The sequence below is a fragment of the Eurosta solidaginis genome, chromosome 4, assembly GCF_040869045.1.
Source record: "Eurosta solidaginis isolate ZX-2024a chromosome 4, ASM4086904v1, whole genome shotgun sequence".
Lineage (NCBI taxonomy): Eukaryota > Metazoa > Arthropoda > Insecta > Diptera > Tephritidae > Eurosta > Eurosta solidaginis.
In genome coordinates, this window is record NC_090322.1 from 21,200,204 (window position 1) to 21,213,463 (window position 13,260).

Sequence of the window (13,260 nt, forward strand, 5' to 3'; positions counted from 1 at the left end):
GAATTTACAAGTACATGGAATTTTTTTTGTTTGTAGGTATGTCACCATGCTCCCACCTTGTATCCTTCCGCCATGATTGTCTGTCTCATCCTTCATACTAATCGAGCAGTTACTTCTGTGTGAAAGCAAAAAATTTACGATTTCATTAGCAGGTGAAATGAGATCATTAAGTTTCTGTGTGAAAACAGTATAAAATTAAGTTGCAGAATTTTGAAGTGCATAGGGGGGCAGTCATCATTCTGGGAGTCAGAGATTGATGAGGGCGCCTTGAAAGATGTAGGCTTTGTCGAGTGTGCTGTTCGATTGATGCTGGTGTACCTGGTGTCGGTGAGTTGGTACTTATGGTTTTTTGGCAGCAAGGTGCAACGAATGTGTCGGTCGGACGATTTCCGTTTGTAAGCCCAGAGCATCTATGAAGGTGGCATAGGCCAAGGCCTGAACTGCAGTGGACCGATGCCGCCATTGTTAACACCCTGAGTTGGCATACGGAACACACGGTGTGAGGGACAAGGAGTTGATGACTCCTTCTTACACGAGTACGAATGTCGGAAATTGAGGGGAGGGACGGGGGTAAAAGCTGGTGCTCGGCATTGCTACTATCCACGCTACGTTGATTGTAGTGATGGGTTGTAGCGGGCGAATAAGCCGGAAGCGCCGTTTGGCGCAAGCAACAGCGGATGGTTGATGTGGATTGCTGAGCAGCGACGCTGCTAGAAGGTGGCGGAGATATGTTTGAGAGTGAACCGCGGGACGTCCTTGGACGTGAACAGCAGGGAGCCACAAAAGTTTCATAGACGTTTCGGGGGCGACGAACGTTGGGTTCTAACCCAGAGCAGCCCGAACGATGCAACCATCTTTTACACAAGACACACTGAAAAGAGTATGACCGTCAAAGGTAAATCCTTTTCCGACATATGCAGCAGAACCACAACCTGGGACCAGGGTTAGGGGGATTCAAGGGGTTGTGTAGCGCAATATATAGCTTCTCCAACCCAATTGTCAACCTCACCTTCTAGCGGCGAATCCCGTTTCACTAACAGACGAGGCTCTGGCGACCCCAAGCTCCTCATGGAACTTGGGAGTGGGGAGGGAGGGATGGCCTGAAGGTTCAATGTGGCCATATAAATCGTTCCCGAGATGGTCGGGCCAGCACCTTAATGGTGCTGTGTTACCAGAGCGTATCGGATCTGTATCCGACAAAGGACCATCACATCGATAACTCCCCAAAGCCTTCGGGGAGCAACCTAATCGCTACAACAACAACAACAACCAGGGTTAGGTTCAATACCTCCCCGGAGCTAGAGGCTATGGAGCAGTCCAGCTGCTAGGAGCTGCTCCAAGGATGACAATTTCTGGGAGGGACGCAACAAATTAAATGGGGTTACACTGAAATGACAGCCCTTGGTTGGGAAAAAAAATCCCGAGTCGCTCCGGTACGTAGAAAGGACAAATGTATAATCGGAAACCTAATAATTATCGATGAAGTCGGTGGAGGCTATCGAAAAATTGGGTAGATTTATTTGCGGTTTGTTTTTTTTGGTTAGTCTCTATACTTGGGTAGTCTCTATACTCGTAAGTTCAGACATTTAAGAAAGGTATGCGGCGTTGCAATTTCGATAACATTACCCTACAATTAACGCTATGTTAATACTTTCCTTTTCAACGTTTGTTGCTTTAATTTTGCTTCTATTTCCATTAAGGCCTTCATATTTCGCTCACGCATCTCTTGATCTTCGTCTTTATGCGTAGTTGAGTGTATTCGTAGCTCCGAAGCCACACGAAAAGCTAAGGGACAAAACTTACATCTATAAGTATTATCACCCATATGAATACGTAAATGCTTATGCAATAGTTTTTTTGTCGTAAAGCACCGGTCGCAGTATTTGCATTTATATGGTTTTTCACCGGTATGAGTACGCATATGCTGGTTTAGGTACGCAGCTTGTACAAATCTATTTAATACAGGCAGAAAATAAAGTTAGCAAAAATTTGGTCAAATATATAACGATGAGGATTTTTATAATAACTTACCGCATTTCACAAAAGTCACATTTATGGGGCTTTTCGTCGCTATGAATTCGTTTATGTCTTTTTAAGAGCAATTTTGTTTTAAAACGTTTGCCACAAATATCGCATCTGAAAAAAAAACACAGGTAATCAAGACAATTAAAAAAAAAAAAAGAATTTATTGTTTGATATTAAAAGGAAGCGGGGATTTGAATTTTCTAACTAGTCGAGTAACTCGTTTCTAACTAGTTTAGTATTTTACACCCACTTGCAGAACGGCTTTTTTGAAAGCTATATTGTGAATTGCTAAAAATATGAAGTACAGCAGTGACTGATGAAAAATCGCTTTGTTTATACAAATAAGTTGTGTGGTTTAAACTCAGTTTAATATAGTTTATAAGTCAGATATAGCTTTTTGTTATTAGAATTAAAATTATTTATTTTATTGTTCTGGTCTTAAGCTCGAATCGAACCTTGAATCCTTTATCAATAGGCCGATAGAACAAAAACAATTGTTGATAAACCATCAATCAATGTCAAACAAAGTAATTGACAATAAACAAATCCAGCATTATCAGTGATTTGCAACTGATGGCACAACGCTGATTAAATATAGTTGGTAAAGAGGAATAGAAATAGCAATTTATCAGTCAAACAAACACCTCTGTATAGCTAAATGGTTAGCGCAGCGTTCCTTAAGCGTACTGATGTGAATGCTTAGCACCATTCGAAAAGGATCTATCAGCGCAGCTATGGCAGGTTGTCCGGAAAATTGTCTACTTACTATTCCAAAAACTAAATATAATTTTTCAATTATAGAAAAATTAAAAAAAACAATAATTATCATTAATAAAAAAATGATTGTTCCGGCCTTCAGCTCGAATCGAACCTTGAATCCTAAAATTAGTTTCTTAAAAAATTATTGTTTATAAAAAGTTTTTGCAGAGCAAAGAAAATCTTGGATTTTTGGACGTATCGTTTATTTCCAATTTCTTTTCTTCCTTAATTTTCTTTCGTTTCGTTTCCTTTTCTTTTTCATTCTCCTTCTCTTCTCTCTATTTTCTTTTCTTTTTTTTCTTTCTTAAGTTCCCCTCTTTCGGTTTTCTTTCCGTCCTTTCCTTTCATTTCTTCCATTCATTTATTTTCAATGACATTCATTTCCTATCCTTTCTTTCTTTTTCCTTTATTTTTTTTTATTTTCTTTTAATTTATTTTCTTTTACTTTATTTCATTTTGTTTTAACTATTGATGTTAAAAAAAATAAATAAAAGGAATTGTGTAACGCAAATGAGTCTGTCTCGCTAGTTAAAAATATTTTATTTTATTTTACTTTGTTTTATTTTATACATTTGTAAATTTTAGTAAGTTTTAGTTTTTTTATTAAATTTATATGCTTTATTATGACAGAAAAACTCAACAAAATTAAACATACCAGTTGTCATTAGACCTATTCCTAAACCGCCAAAGATTTCATCAGATGTCTTTGTATTTTCAAAATTAGAAATTTGATTCTCCCCTTGCTGAGATTCGATTTCTAGTTGTATTTTTAATCCCGCAGCCCAGCCATTTAATAAAAAAAATTATTGCTAATGTATAAGATCCAAGATCTGTTTAAGTTTCATCAATATTCTCTAACGGGAAATCTTGCAGTTTCAACAGGGGGGACAAGAGTGAGAGGGGTGTTAGAGGCCTTGGTTCCACATTGCATACCACTCGTATGGTAGGAAGCTGTCACAGTTCGCCAGATTTATCTATCGTGAGCTCAGGTCTAGTAACCTGCGTCAACTGACAATCAATGGTAACAGTAGCATTTGACCACCTACCCATACTCCTTTCGTTCGAGCGATATGCCGACTTCATCACCACCGAAAAACGCACTTTCAACAATTTTAATAAAGGAAAGTGGGATGATTACACATTTTATACTGACAATCACTTTGCTTTCCTCCCTATCCCGACTGATGCCCGTCAAGGGGAGCGTTCTTTTCGCAAGGTCATTGAATCCGCTTCGGCTAGTTTTATTCCCGCCGGAATAATTCCGGAAATCCGACCACATTTTCCGGCGGAGAACTTGACCTTATAAGACAGCACGACCCCGGCAACCCCCAAATAAGGGATTTAAACCAACGCACCAGATTGCTTGTGGAGGAACACAAGCGGGCGAAATGGGAAGAGCACTTAAAGAATTGTAACATCTCTGCCGGTGTAGGTAAGTTATGGTCCACCTTAAAGTCCCTATCGAACACAATGACAAAATTTCCATCGCCTTTGGCGATAAAGTGCTGTCGGATGCGAAAAAATGCGTGGACGCTTTTTGCCGACAATATGTACCGAATTCTACGGTTGACAAAGTTAGACGGCGGGCCAACAGACGCAAACACAAGCATAAATACAGCGTGTGCAATTACCATCACCGCCAGAGGTTGAAGACGCATAGCCATGCCGATGCTTAAAAACCTAGGCAAAGAGGGATTTAATTATCTAACGCATGCCTTCAAGTTGTCCCTGCCCACCTTCGTCATCCCCGCAAACTGGAAAATGGCCCGGGTGGTTTCGGTATTAAAGTAGGGGAAACCAGCTAACATGGGAGATTCGTATCGGACGATATCGCTCCTATCGCCAGTAACCAAGACACTTGAAACCATTCTGCTTCCCTATTTCACTGCAAATTTGCGACTTTGCAATCATCATCCAAAATTACATAGCACTACCACCGCGCTAAACGCCATTAACACAGAAATAAATTGCGGATTAAATCAAACCCCCAACCATAGGACAGTACTCGATGCGTTAGACCTTTCAAAAGCTTCTGACACGGTCAAGCACGATACGTTACTGCAAGAACTGGAAGGGTCCTCCCTTCACCTTCACGTCTCAAAAGGAGGATCGCAAATTATCTGTCTGGTCGACAAGCATCGGTGAAATTCAGGGACATAACATCCAAACTAAGAAGAATTAAACAAGTGGTACCGCTACCTTCACCACCAGAAGGAGTCACTATCGTTTCCTACGCCGATGACTGCACAATAATGGCCACCGGCCTAGGCCCACACATCGATGAGATTTGTAATAAAATAAGCAGCTATCTCCTTGATCTCTCCAATTTCTTCGCCTCGTGAAACCTGACATTGTCACCGAACAAATCGTCAGCGACCTTATTTACAACATGGACGCGCCAAATGTCCATAAATAAATGTCGACCATGTTGAACATCCACGTCGATGGCATTACGCTACCGACTGTCTAACACCCAAAAATCTACTCCTTCCACTACTTTGGAACCATGTGTAGATGTATCGCCTCGTCCGCTTTGCACCAAACAAGATCTCCATAGTATAGAATAAGGCTTACAATCGCTTTAAAAAGCCCACGTACACCCCAGCATTCTTTTACATGCATAAAGTGCCGTTGAGGCCTTCTTCACCCTCTCCACGTTGAGCTTCCATGACAGTTTACTGTCTAGGATGATTCCTATTATTTTGTGCATGGTTTCTCCTGTAGGGTTACCCCTCCTAACTTAGGCCTGGTTCAATTTGGGACCTTGTATCTCTATGTAAACAAGACCATATCCGTCTTCTCCGCGTTGGCTGTCAACAAGAGATTAGATGCCCAGGCATGAATATCCCGAAGCGCCCGATCCATCAAAGAAGTTGGAAGGCACTTTCCACTTATGAAAATTGCAACGTCATCTGCGTAAGACGTGAGTATTACGGGTCCCTCATAGAATCGCCTGAGCAGTTGGTCGATGACCAGCATATAAATCCCTATTGTGATGTACTCTTCCTGCAATTTAACATGCAGCCGATCCATCTGGTTAAGGCTGGATGTACTATAATGTAATTAAGAGCATCCATAATCGCCCATTTAGAAATATTGTTGAAAGCCCCGGCAATGTCTAAGAAGACTGCTAGAGCATATTCCTTATATTCCAGGGCTTTCTCTATGCTTATTAGCACCAATGTCTACCGACTTGCCTTTGGTGTACGCATGTTATGTTGTGGAGAGCAACTCTTCATCCACGTTTTGTTAAGATTAAAACTGTAAGCCCTTTTTTTTAAGTAGTCGAGGTCTTTAATATCAGCTTAATTTCTAAGTTTAGATTCCTAGTGTAAAGGGTTATCTCGCTAACTCACGTTCTCTTTCTGGGTTTGAAGCTTCGGCCGGGAAGTGTGGTTTGATTTCAGGTATTCGGCCGGCCGGAATAAATAGTGTCGAAGCTGAATTGATGGCTTTCTTTAACAAGAACTTAGCATAGCATGATATACATATATATATACATAGGCTGCTAAATTGTATTTTTAAATTGGTTTACAAATCATAGCACGTTCGACGAAGACGACCTCGTGAATTGCCTAGACTTAAAAAATAAAATTTAAACTACCTCCAGTGCTTCTTCTTTATGATTTTTTTAATATAAAAAAATTATCCGTCAAATAAACTTCAATTGGATGCAGTGTAGGTCAAAGTTGAAATTAAATAAATCTCGAAATTTAAAGCTTGACATGGAGACGTAGTGAAAATGATATTGCATATTTGATTAGGTTTACCTAAATTTTGTCAGTATAAAGAGTTACCCACTTTAAATAAAAATACCAATAGGACAATAATTATTCTTGGGATTTTATAGTTAAGAGCGGCATCCAGATCATAATGCACAAAAACTCAATCTTTAACGAAATTTTGTGAAGAAAATGGTAAATAAAAAAAAACCAAATTGATATTTTTAAATAAAATTACTTCAAGCCATGCTGATCTTATGATCTGGGTCCGTATCGTGTAATACGATCACGTATCGAAAAACGCTTTCACTCAAACAAGCTTTTCGTAAAAATTAACATAAATTGTTATTAGTACACCTAGCCACTACCATTTAAGAGATATTGCTATGCAAAGAATTGTTTTCGATCACGGATCATATAACACAATATCGGCCCTGGATTCCGCGCTTTACGGAGAAATTAGCCTTAATATAAGATGACAGTCTACGGAGTTTATGAATGCCATTTTACCTGTTAACTTTTAATTTAGCCTCTTCTTCCCTTAAAGCTGCCATATTTCGCTCACGCGTATCTGGATCTTCGTCTTTATGCGTAGTAGAGTGGAACCGTAGCTCCGAAAACAAACGAAAAGCTAAGGGACAAAACTTACATCTGTGTATATTATCACCCAGATGATGTACACGTAAATGCGTATTCAATACACTTGTTGTAGTAAAGCACCGTTCGCAGTATTTGCATTTATATGGTTTTTCACCGGTATGAGTACGCATATGATAGTTTAAGAACGCAGCTTTTATAAATCTATTTAACACAGGCAGAAATAAAGTGAGAAAAAATTTGGCCGACGTTTTTATGATAACTTACCGCTTTTCACAAAGATCACATTTATGGGGCTTATCGTCGCTATGATATAGTTTATGTCTTTTTAAGTCCCGTGTTGTTTTAAAATTTTTGCCACAAACACCGCACGGGTATTGGTATTGTTCGTTCTTGTCACGTATGTTTTTGTATCTGAAAAAAAAAAATATCACACAGGTAATATGGGCAAACAAAAAAATAACAAGTTTATATTTTGATATTAGAAGGAAGCAAGGATTTGAATTTTGTAACTAAACTAACAATTTTTTCGCTACTAAAAAGTCGAGTATGATCAAATTTAAACACGGTCTTAAAACTTTTTAGTATTTTGAACCCACTTGCAGAACTTGTCGTTTTTTAGCTCAGAGCTAATTTCAAAAATGTGTCAAAAACGACCTCTCTGAAGTTGGCCTGACAACTTTTACGTGGAAAAAAATTACCTATTGGGAAAATTGCCGTGAATTTGCCGTAATTTATCCGTGAAACAAAAAAATTTGCCGCGGCCATATTTTGGAAAACATAGGGTGGCACGCCTACTTCACGTGAAGTTAGCGTGCCACCCTCAGAAAACCACTTTAGCGATCAGCGAGGAAAATAATTCTTGCACACGAATTTGCCGTAGATAAGTGGTATATTTTATAATTTCGAAACAAAAAAATATTACATGTTTTTCTACGTAAAAGTTTTCTTGCCAACTTCAGAGGGGTTCAAAAATGTATGAGTTTAACTCCTCTTGTTAGGTTAAGTCTGAGTTAAAAAACTTACCTTGCCGTTCTGCAAAAGAGCCTTAAAGAACACCTTCGGCTTATATTCTCTCTCTCAGCAAAAACAAAATTTTTCAAGAGCAAAAAAACTGTTTTGACAACTATATTGTGAATTGCTAAAAATATGAAGTACAGCAGTGAGTGATGAAAAATCGCTTTGTGTGTTCAAATAAGTTGTGTGGTTTAAACTCAGTTTAAAATAGTGTGGCGAAAGTTGACATCACTAGGCTGTTAGTAAATAATCACGCAACAACAAAAAAAGCATGAAGCAAGCCGCATTTGTGTACATGAATACATTAGTCATCATTTACACACATACATACATACAAGGCAACGAAGAGATATTTCACACACATACATGTGGTCATAAGCCGAAGTAGTTACTCACGCATATGGCTATGCGAGAGGCATGGACTACAGATATACATGTATATGTGGGATTGCAACTCTGACCTAAGCGACCCTGATAAAAAGTGACTCTGAGACTCAACGAAAACTTGACCAACGCTTAATAACTAACGGAGGAATGGCCGATCAAAAAATACCGAAAGGACAGTTGAATTAAAGCACTCGAAACAGACGGACGCGTTCAACATGCGCACGGCTACTTAGCCTTGAAAATAACTATTGTTTAATAACTAAAGTTGATTAAAATATTGAACGTTTGTCTAAAAATAAAACCTACAACTATGTTTGAACTTACATGCTATTCTGAAATCTAAGCAAGAATTACAACTATTACTATTCTAAAACTACACTTAATCTACAACTATGTGTAAAAACTAAACCTAATTAACAATTAATAAACATTCTTGATAAACACAATAAATATTGAACTACAAATTGAGGGCTCAACCAAAGTCAGATGCTCCGCTAGTTTGTGAAAAGGCTGGAAAAATTCGCCATCATGCGAAAATTGTGAAACAGCAAATTTTTTATGTCAACTCTACGCAGAGGAGAGACGCTAGCAATTTCAAGGCAAGTGCGTCAGCAGATCAAAGGAAGAATCCAACAACAACAACAAATTCGCAAAAATTCTTAAGTGGAAGAAGCATATCAAAGTAGAGCGGAGTACAAGAAGTTGCAGCTAAGTGAACGTTGTATTTTAGTAGAAATAGTAGTAGTAGAAATGAAATTTTTATAAATAAACGTTTAGATGAAATTGTTAAGTTTAAAAGATTTAAGTTGTGAGAAAAGAAGCTCATTAAAGCAGCGAATTAAAGTAGCGAGTTTCTAAATCAAAATTAAAAAGTGGAAAAGTTGAAAAGGGAAATATACAGGTATCAATTTGAGTAGAGAAACCGAGAAAAGTAAAAACAAAATTCTTATTAGAATTCAAACAGATATTTAACATTGCCTTAAATTTCGCTTAACCAAACACTGTAGTTTAGTAAGATCGATAAGATAGTAAAAAATAACAATAATTTAAGTATTTTTAAAAAATAATTTTTTTTTCTCCATTCACATCTATCTTGGGCGCAACTGACACTATGGACGTACAAACGATTACATCATTAACAGTGGACGGACTGAAGGAAAAGTTGACAGAGTTAGGGTTGAGTACAACGCGACGAAATGTTGAATTACAAACCAGGTTGCTCCAGCATTTCAATTTGTATAACGACGGGGCATCCGGCTCAGAAAATGGTTTTTTTATGGAGATACAACCGGTGTTCCCCAACAACTATCGACTGTTCAGCCATCACACTTTACATTGCGTGATATGGAGGACTCGATGGGCCATTTTACGGGGGTATATAATCCGAGTATAGGTCAATGGGTGAGGGATTTTGAAGATAATGCGTTCACTCTTGGTTGGAACGAACTGCAAAAATTTGTTTATGCAAGGCAGTTGTTAAAGGGAGATGCCAGAGCTTTTGTTAGAAGCCAGTCTAACATCGGCGACTGGAAATCGTTGAAAGAAGCACTAAATCTAGAATTCGGTAAAAAATTGTCAGCTGTCGAAGTCCATAAGATGTTGAAAAATCGGAGGAAGAAACCATCGGAAACCTTGCGAGAGTATTTGTATTGTCTAATGGAGATAGGGAATGCTATTAGCCTTGATGAGGAGAGTTTAGTCGAATATTTTGTTGAGGGTATCCCGGATTCTTGGCAGAGCAAGTCAATCCTGTATCAGGCACAGACAGTCGAAGGACTTAAGGTTAATTTAAAAGTGTACGAAAAAATGAAAAATTCTAAGACGCAGACTTATTCGAAGGCAGGCCATCAAACCTCTGTAGTGGGTGGTAAAGCACAGGAAACCAAGCAAACAAGCGACTCTTCATGTTTTAAATGTGGTGCAAAAGGGCATTTGGCTAAGACCTGCGAGTTGAAGGGTTTTAAGTGTTTTAAATGTAATCAGATTGGTCATCGCGCAGTCGATTGTAAGAATAAAAAACCAGAAGATACTAAAAAGGAAGCTTCACAGAAAGATAAGGATAGTTTGCACATGACTTCTGAATATGAAGTATTGACATTAACTCCATCGGGTAACCGAGATTTCAAGGAATTGACCATTAACAATGTTACCATATCTGCTATAATCGATACAGGAAGTGACATCAGTGCTATACGTTATGATACGCTATTGATGTTAGATGGTATCGAACTGACCAACGAGGTCAAAAAGTTTACAGGAATCGGTGGCGCAACAATAACCACAATAGGTAGCTTCGAAAGAAAAGTCAAAATCGACGGAATTGACCTTAAAATTAAGTTTCACGTCGCGAGAGAAAGAGATATTTTATATAGTGCAGTTCTCGGAAATGACATTATAAAACGGGTTAATGTGTTTATAGGGGATGAAGGAGCTAAATTCCAGCTGAAAGAGAATTTGAAACGCCAGTCTGGAGAACAAAAAACCACTTGCGAAAGCGGTGAAGTTAGAAAAGGCACGTCAGTTAGGAATTCCGCAGATAAAAAGTGTCAGGGCATCGGGGAACTAGTACAAGAGTTTGGTGAAATCTGTTTATCTAACATTATCGAAGAGGTGAATAAGAAGGACCATGACTTAGACCATTTGAATGTTGAATGCCAGTCAGAATTGAATAACCTCATCGAAGGATATAGGCCGAAGAAAACTCAGACTTCTCCCGTGGTAATGAAGATTGTTCTAAAGGATGAAGTTTCTGTATAGAGTCGTCCCAGACGACTACCTATTTCTGATCAGGCAATAGTAGATAGGCAGGTGAAAGACTGGCTAGATGAGGGGGTTATCCGTCCAAGCACTTCCGAATACGCGTCACCTATAGTATTAGCAGCGAAGAAAGACGGTTCGAAGAGACTATGCTGCGCCTATAGGAGATTAAATGAAAAAGTGGTAAGAGACAATTTTCCAATGATACTGATAGACGATGTCCTACAGAGGTTAGAAAAGGCTAAGGTTTTCACAGCCCTGGACCTAAAAGATGGCTTTTTCCACGTACCATTGGAATCGGAGTCCAAGAAATTTACGGCATTTGTCACTCATAACGGCCAATATGAATTCAATTTTACGAGAGGGTACTGTAGTTATCTACATGGATGACCTCATAGTCCCATCCAAAGACGAACGTGAAGGAATTGAAAATTTGAAAAGGGTCCTAACTGTAGCCGAATCATACGGTCTCAGAATAAAGTGGAACAAATGTCAATTTCTGAAAAGGGAAGTGAGTTTCTTAGGTGCCAAATGACAAGAAGTCACTTCAGCGCTATCTGGGGCTCACTTCTTACTTCCGCCGTTTCATCCCTAATTACGCAACAGTTGCAAGGCCATTATTGACGGATCTGCTGAAGAAAAATTCAAAGTTCGCAATGGGAAATGAGCAAGTAGCTGCGGTACAACAGCTAAAGAACGCTTTGACGAGTGCTCCCGTACTGAAAATTTATGATCCCACAGCATTAACTGAGGTTAACAACAAAAAATTCCATTCATACGAACTAGAAGTGCTCGCCATCATCGAAGCCTTAAAAAAGTGGCGAGTTTATATTTTGGGAACCAAATTCAGAATAGTGACAGACTGCAACGCTTTCGCAATGACGATGCGAAAAGATGATGTTCCCTTAAGGGTGTCTAGGTGGGCAATGTTTATGCAGGAATTTGATTATACCATAGAGCACCGTTCAGGGCCTAAGATGAAGCACGTTGACGCGTTAAGTCGAGTAATTTGCTTAACAGTTGGAGATACTTTACGGCATCGTATCAAAGAAGCGCAGTTGAAAGATGAGTGAACTCGTGCTGTTAGGGTTGCCTTAGGGGAAAATAGCTACGAAGATTATTATTTAAAGTATGACCTTTTATATAAAGATTCGACGAAAGAGTTACTAGTGGTACCAGCGATTATGGAGCAGGAAATAATCAAAATCGCGCATCAACAAGGTCACTTTGGCGCGAAACGCAAGATATAGTAGAAAAAGATTTTTATATCCCTGATTTAAGTGCAAAAGTAAAAAAGTGTAGTAAAAGGGTGCATTGAATGCATCATTATAGACGCAAAGGCAGGGAAAAAAGAAGGCATGCTTAACCCCATAGATAAGGCGGATATACCACTCAAAACCCTCCACATTGACCATGTAGAACCCATGGAGCAAACACAAAAGCGGTACAATCATATACTCGTTATAGTAGACGCATTCTCGAAATTCGTCTGGCTTTATCCAACGAAGAGTACAGGTGCAGCAGAAGTAGTGGATAGGTTGCAGAAACTCGCGTCTATTTTCGGGAACCCAGAGCGAATCATTACAGATAGGGGTACGGCATTTACGGCGAGAGTGTTCGAGGAGTATTGTAAACAAGAGATGATTCAACATCTTATTGCTACTTATACCGCGCGGTAACGGACAGGTCGAACGAATTCATAAAATTGTTGTCCCAATGCTAGCCAAGTTATGTACAGGGGATCCCAAGGTATGGTACAAGCACGTCGAACGGGTACAGCAAACGATAAATAACACACCCCCACGCAGCACAAAACACTCTCCGTTTAGGATATTAACAGGCGTAGAAATGCGCACAAACGATAATGCAGATATCCGAGCAGATATCCGAGCACATCTTGAAGAGGAAAATTTTCGGGTTTTAGATGAAGAACGGGATGAGATTCGAGAAGAGGCAAAACAAAATATAAAAAGGATTCAGGAGGAAAATAGGAAAT

At 39.0% G+C, this 13,260-nt stretch overlaps 1 protein-coding gene across 1 annotated transcript in view; it reads right to left on the reverse strand.

The window, feature by feature from the left end:
* LOC137248424 (zinc finger protein 208-like) overlaps positions 1–13,260 on the reverse strand; it is a 230,426-nt gene that overhangs the window by 58,388 nt on the left and 158,778 nt on the right. The window contains exons 13-16 of the mRNA XM_067779362.1: positions 7,371–7,517; positions 7,017–7,307; positions 2,032–2,136; positions 1,656–1,952 (exon numbers count right to left, since the gene is read on the reverse strand). Coding sequence (XP_067635463.1) covers positions 1,656–1,952; positions 2,032–2,136; positions 7,017–7,307; positions 7,371–7,517 — 840 coding nt within the window. The remainder of the gene's footprint in view (positions 1–1,655; positions 1,953–2,031; positions 2,137–7,016; positions 7,308–7,370; positions 7,518–13,260) is intronic.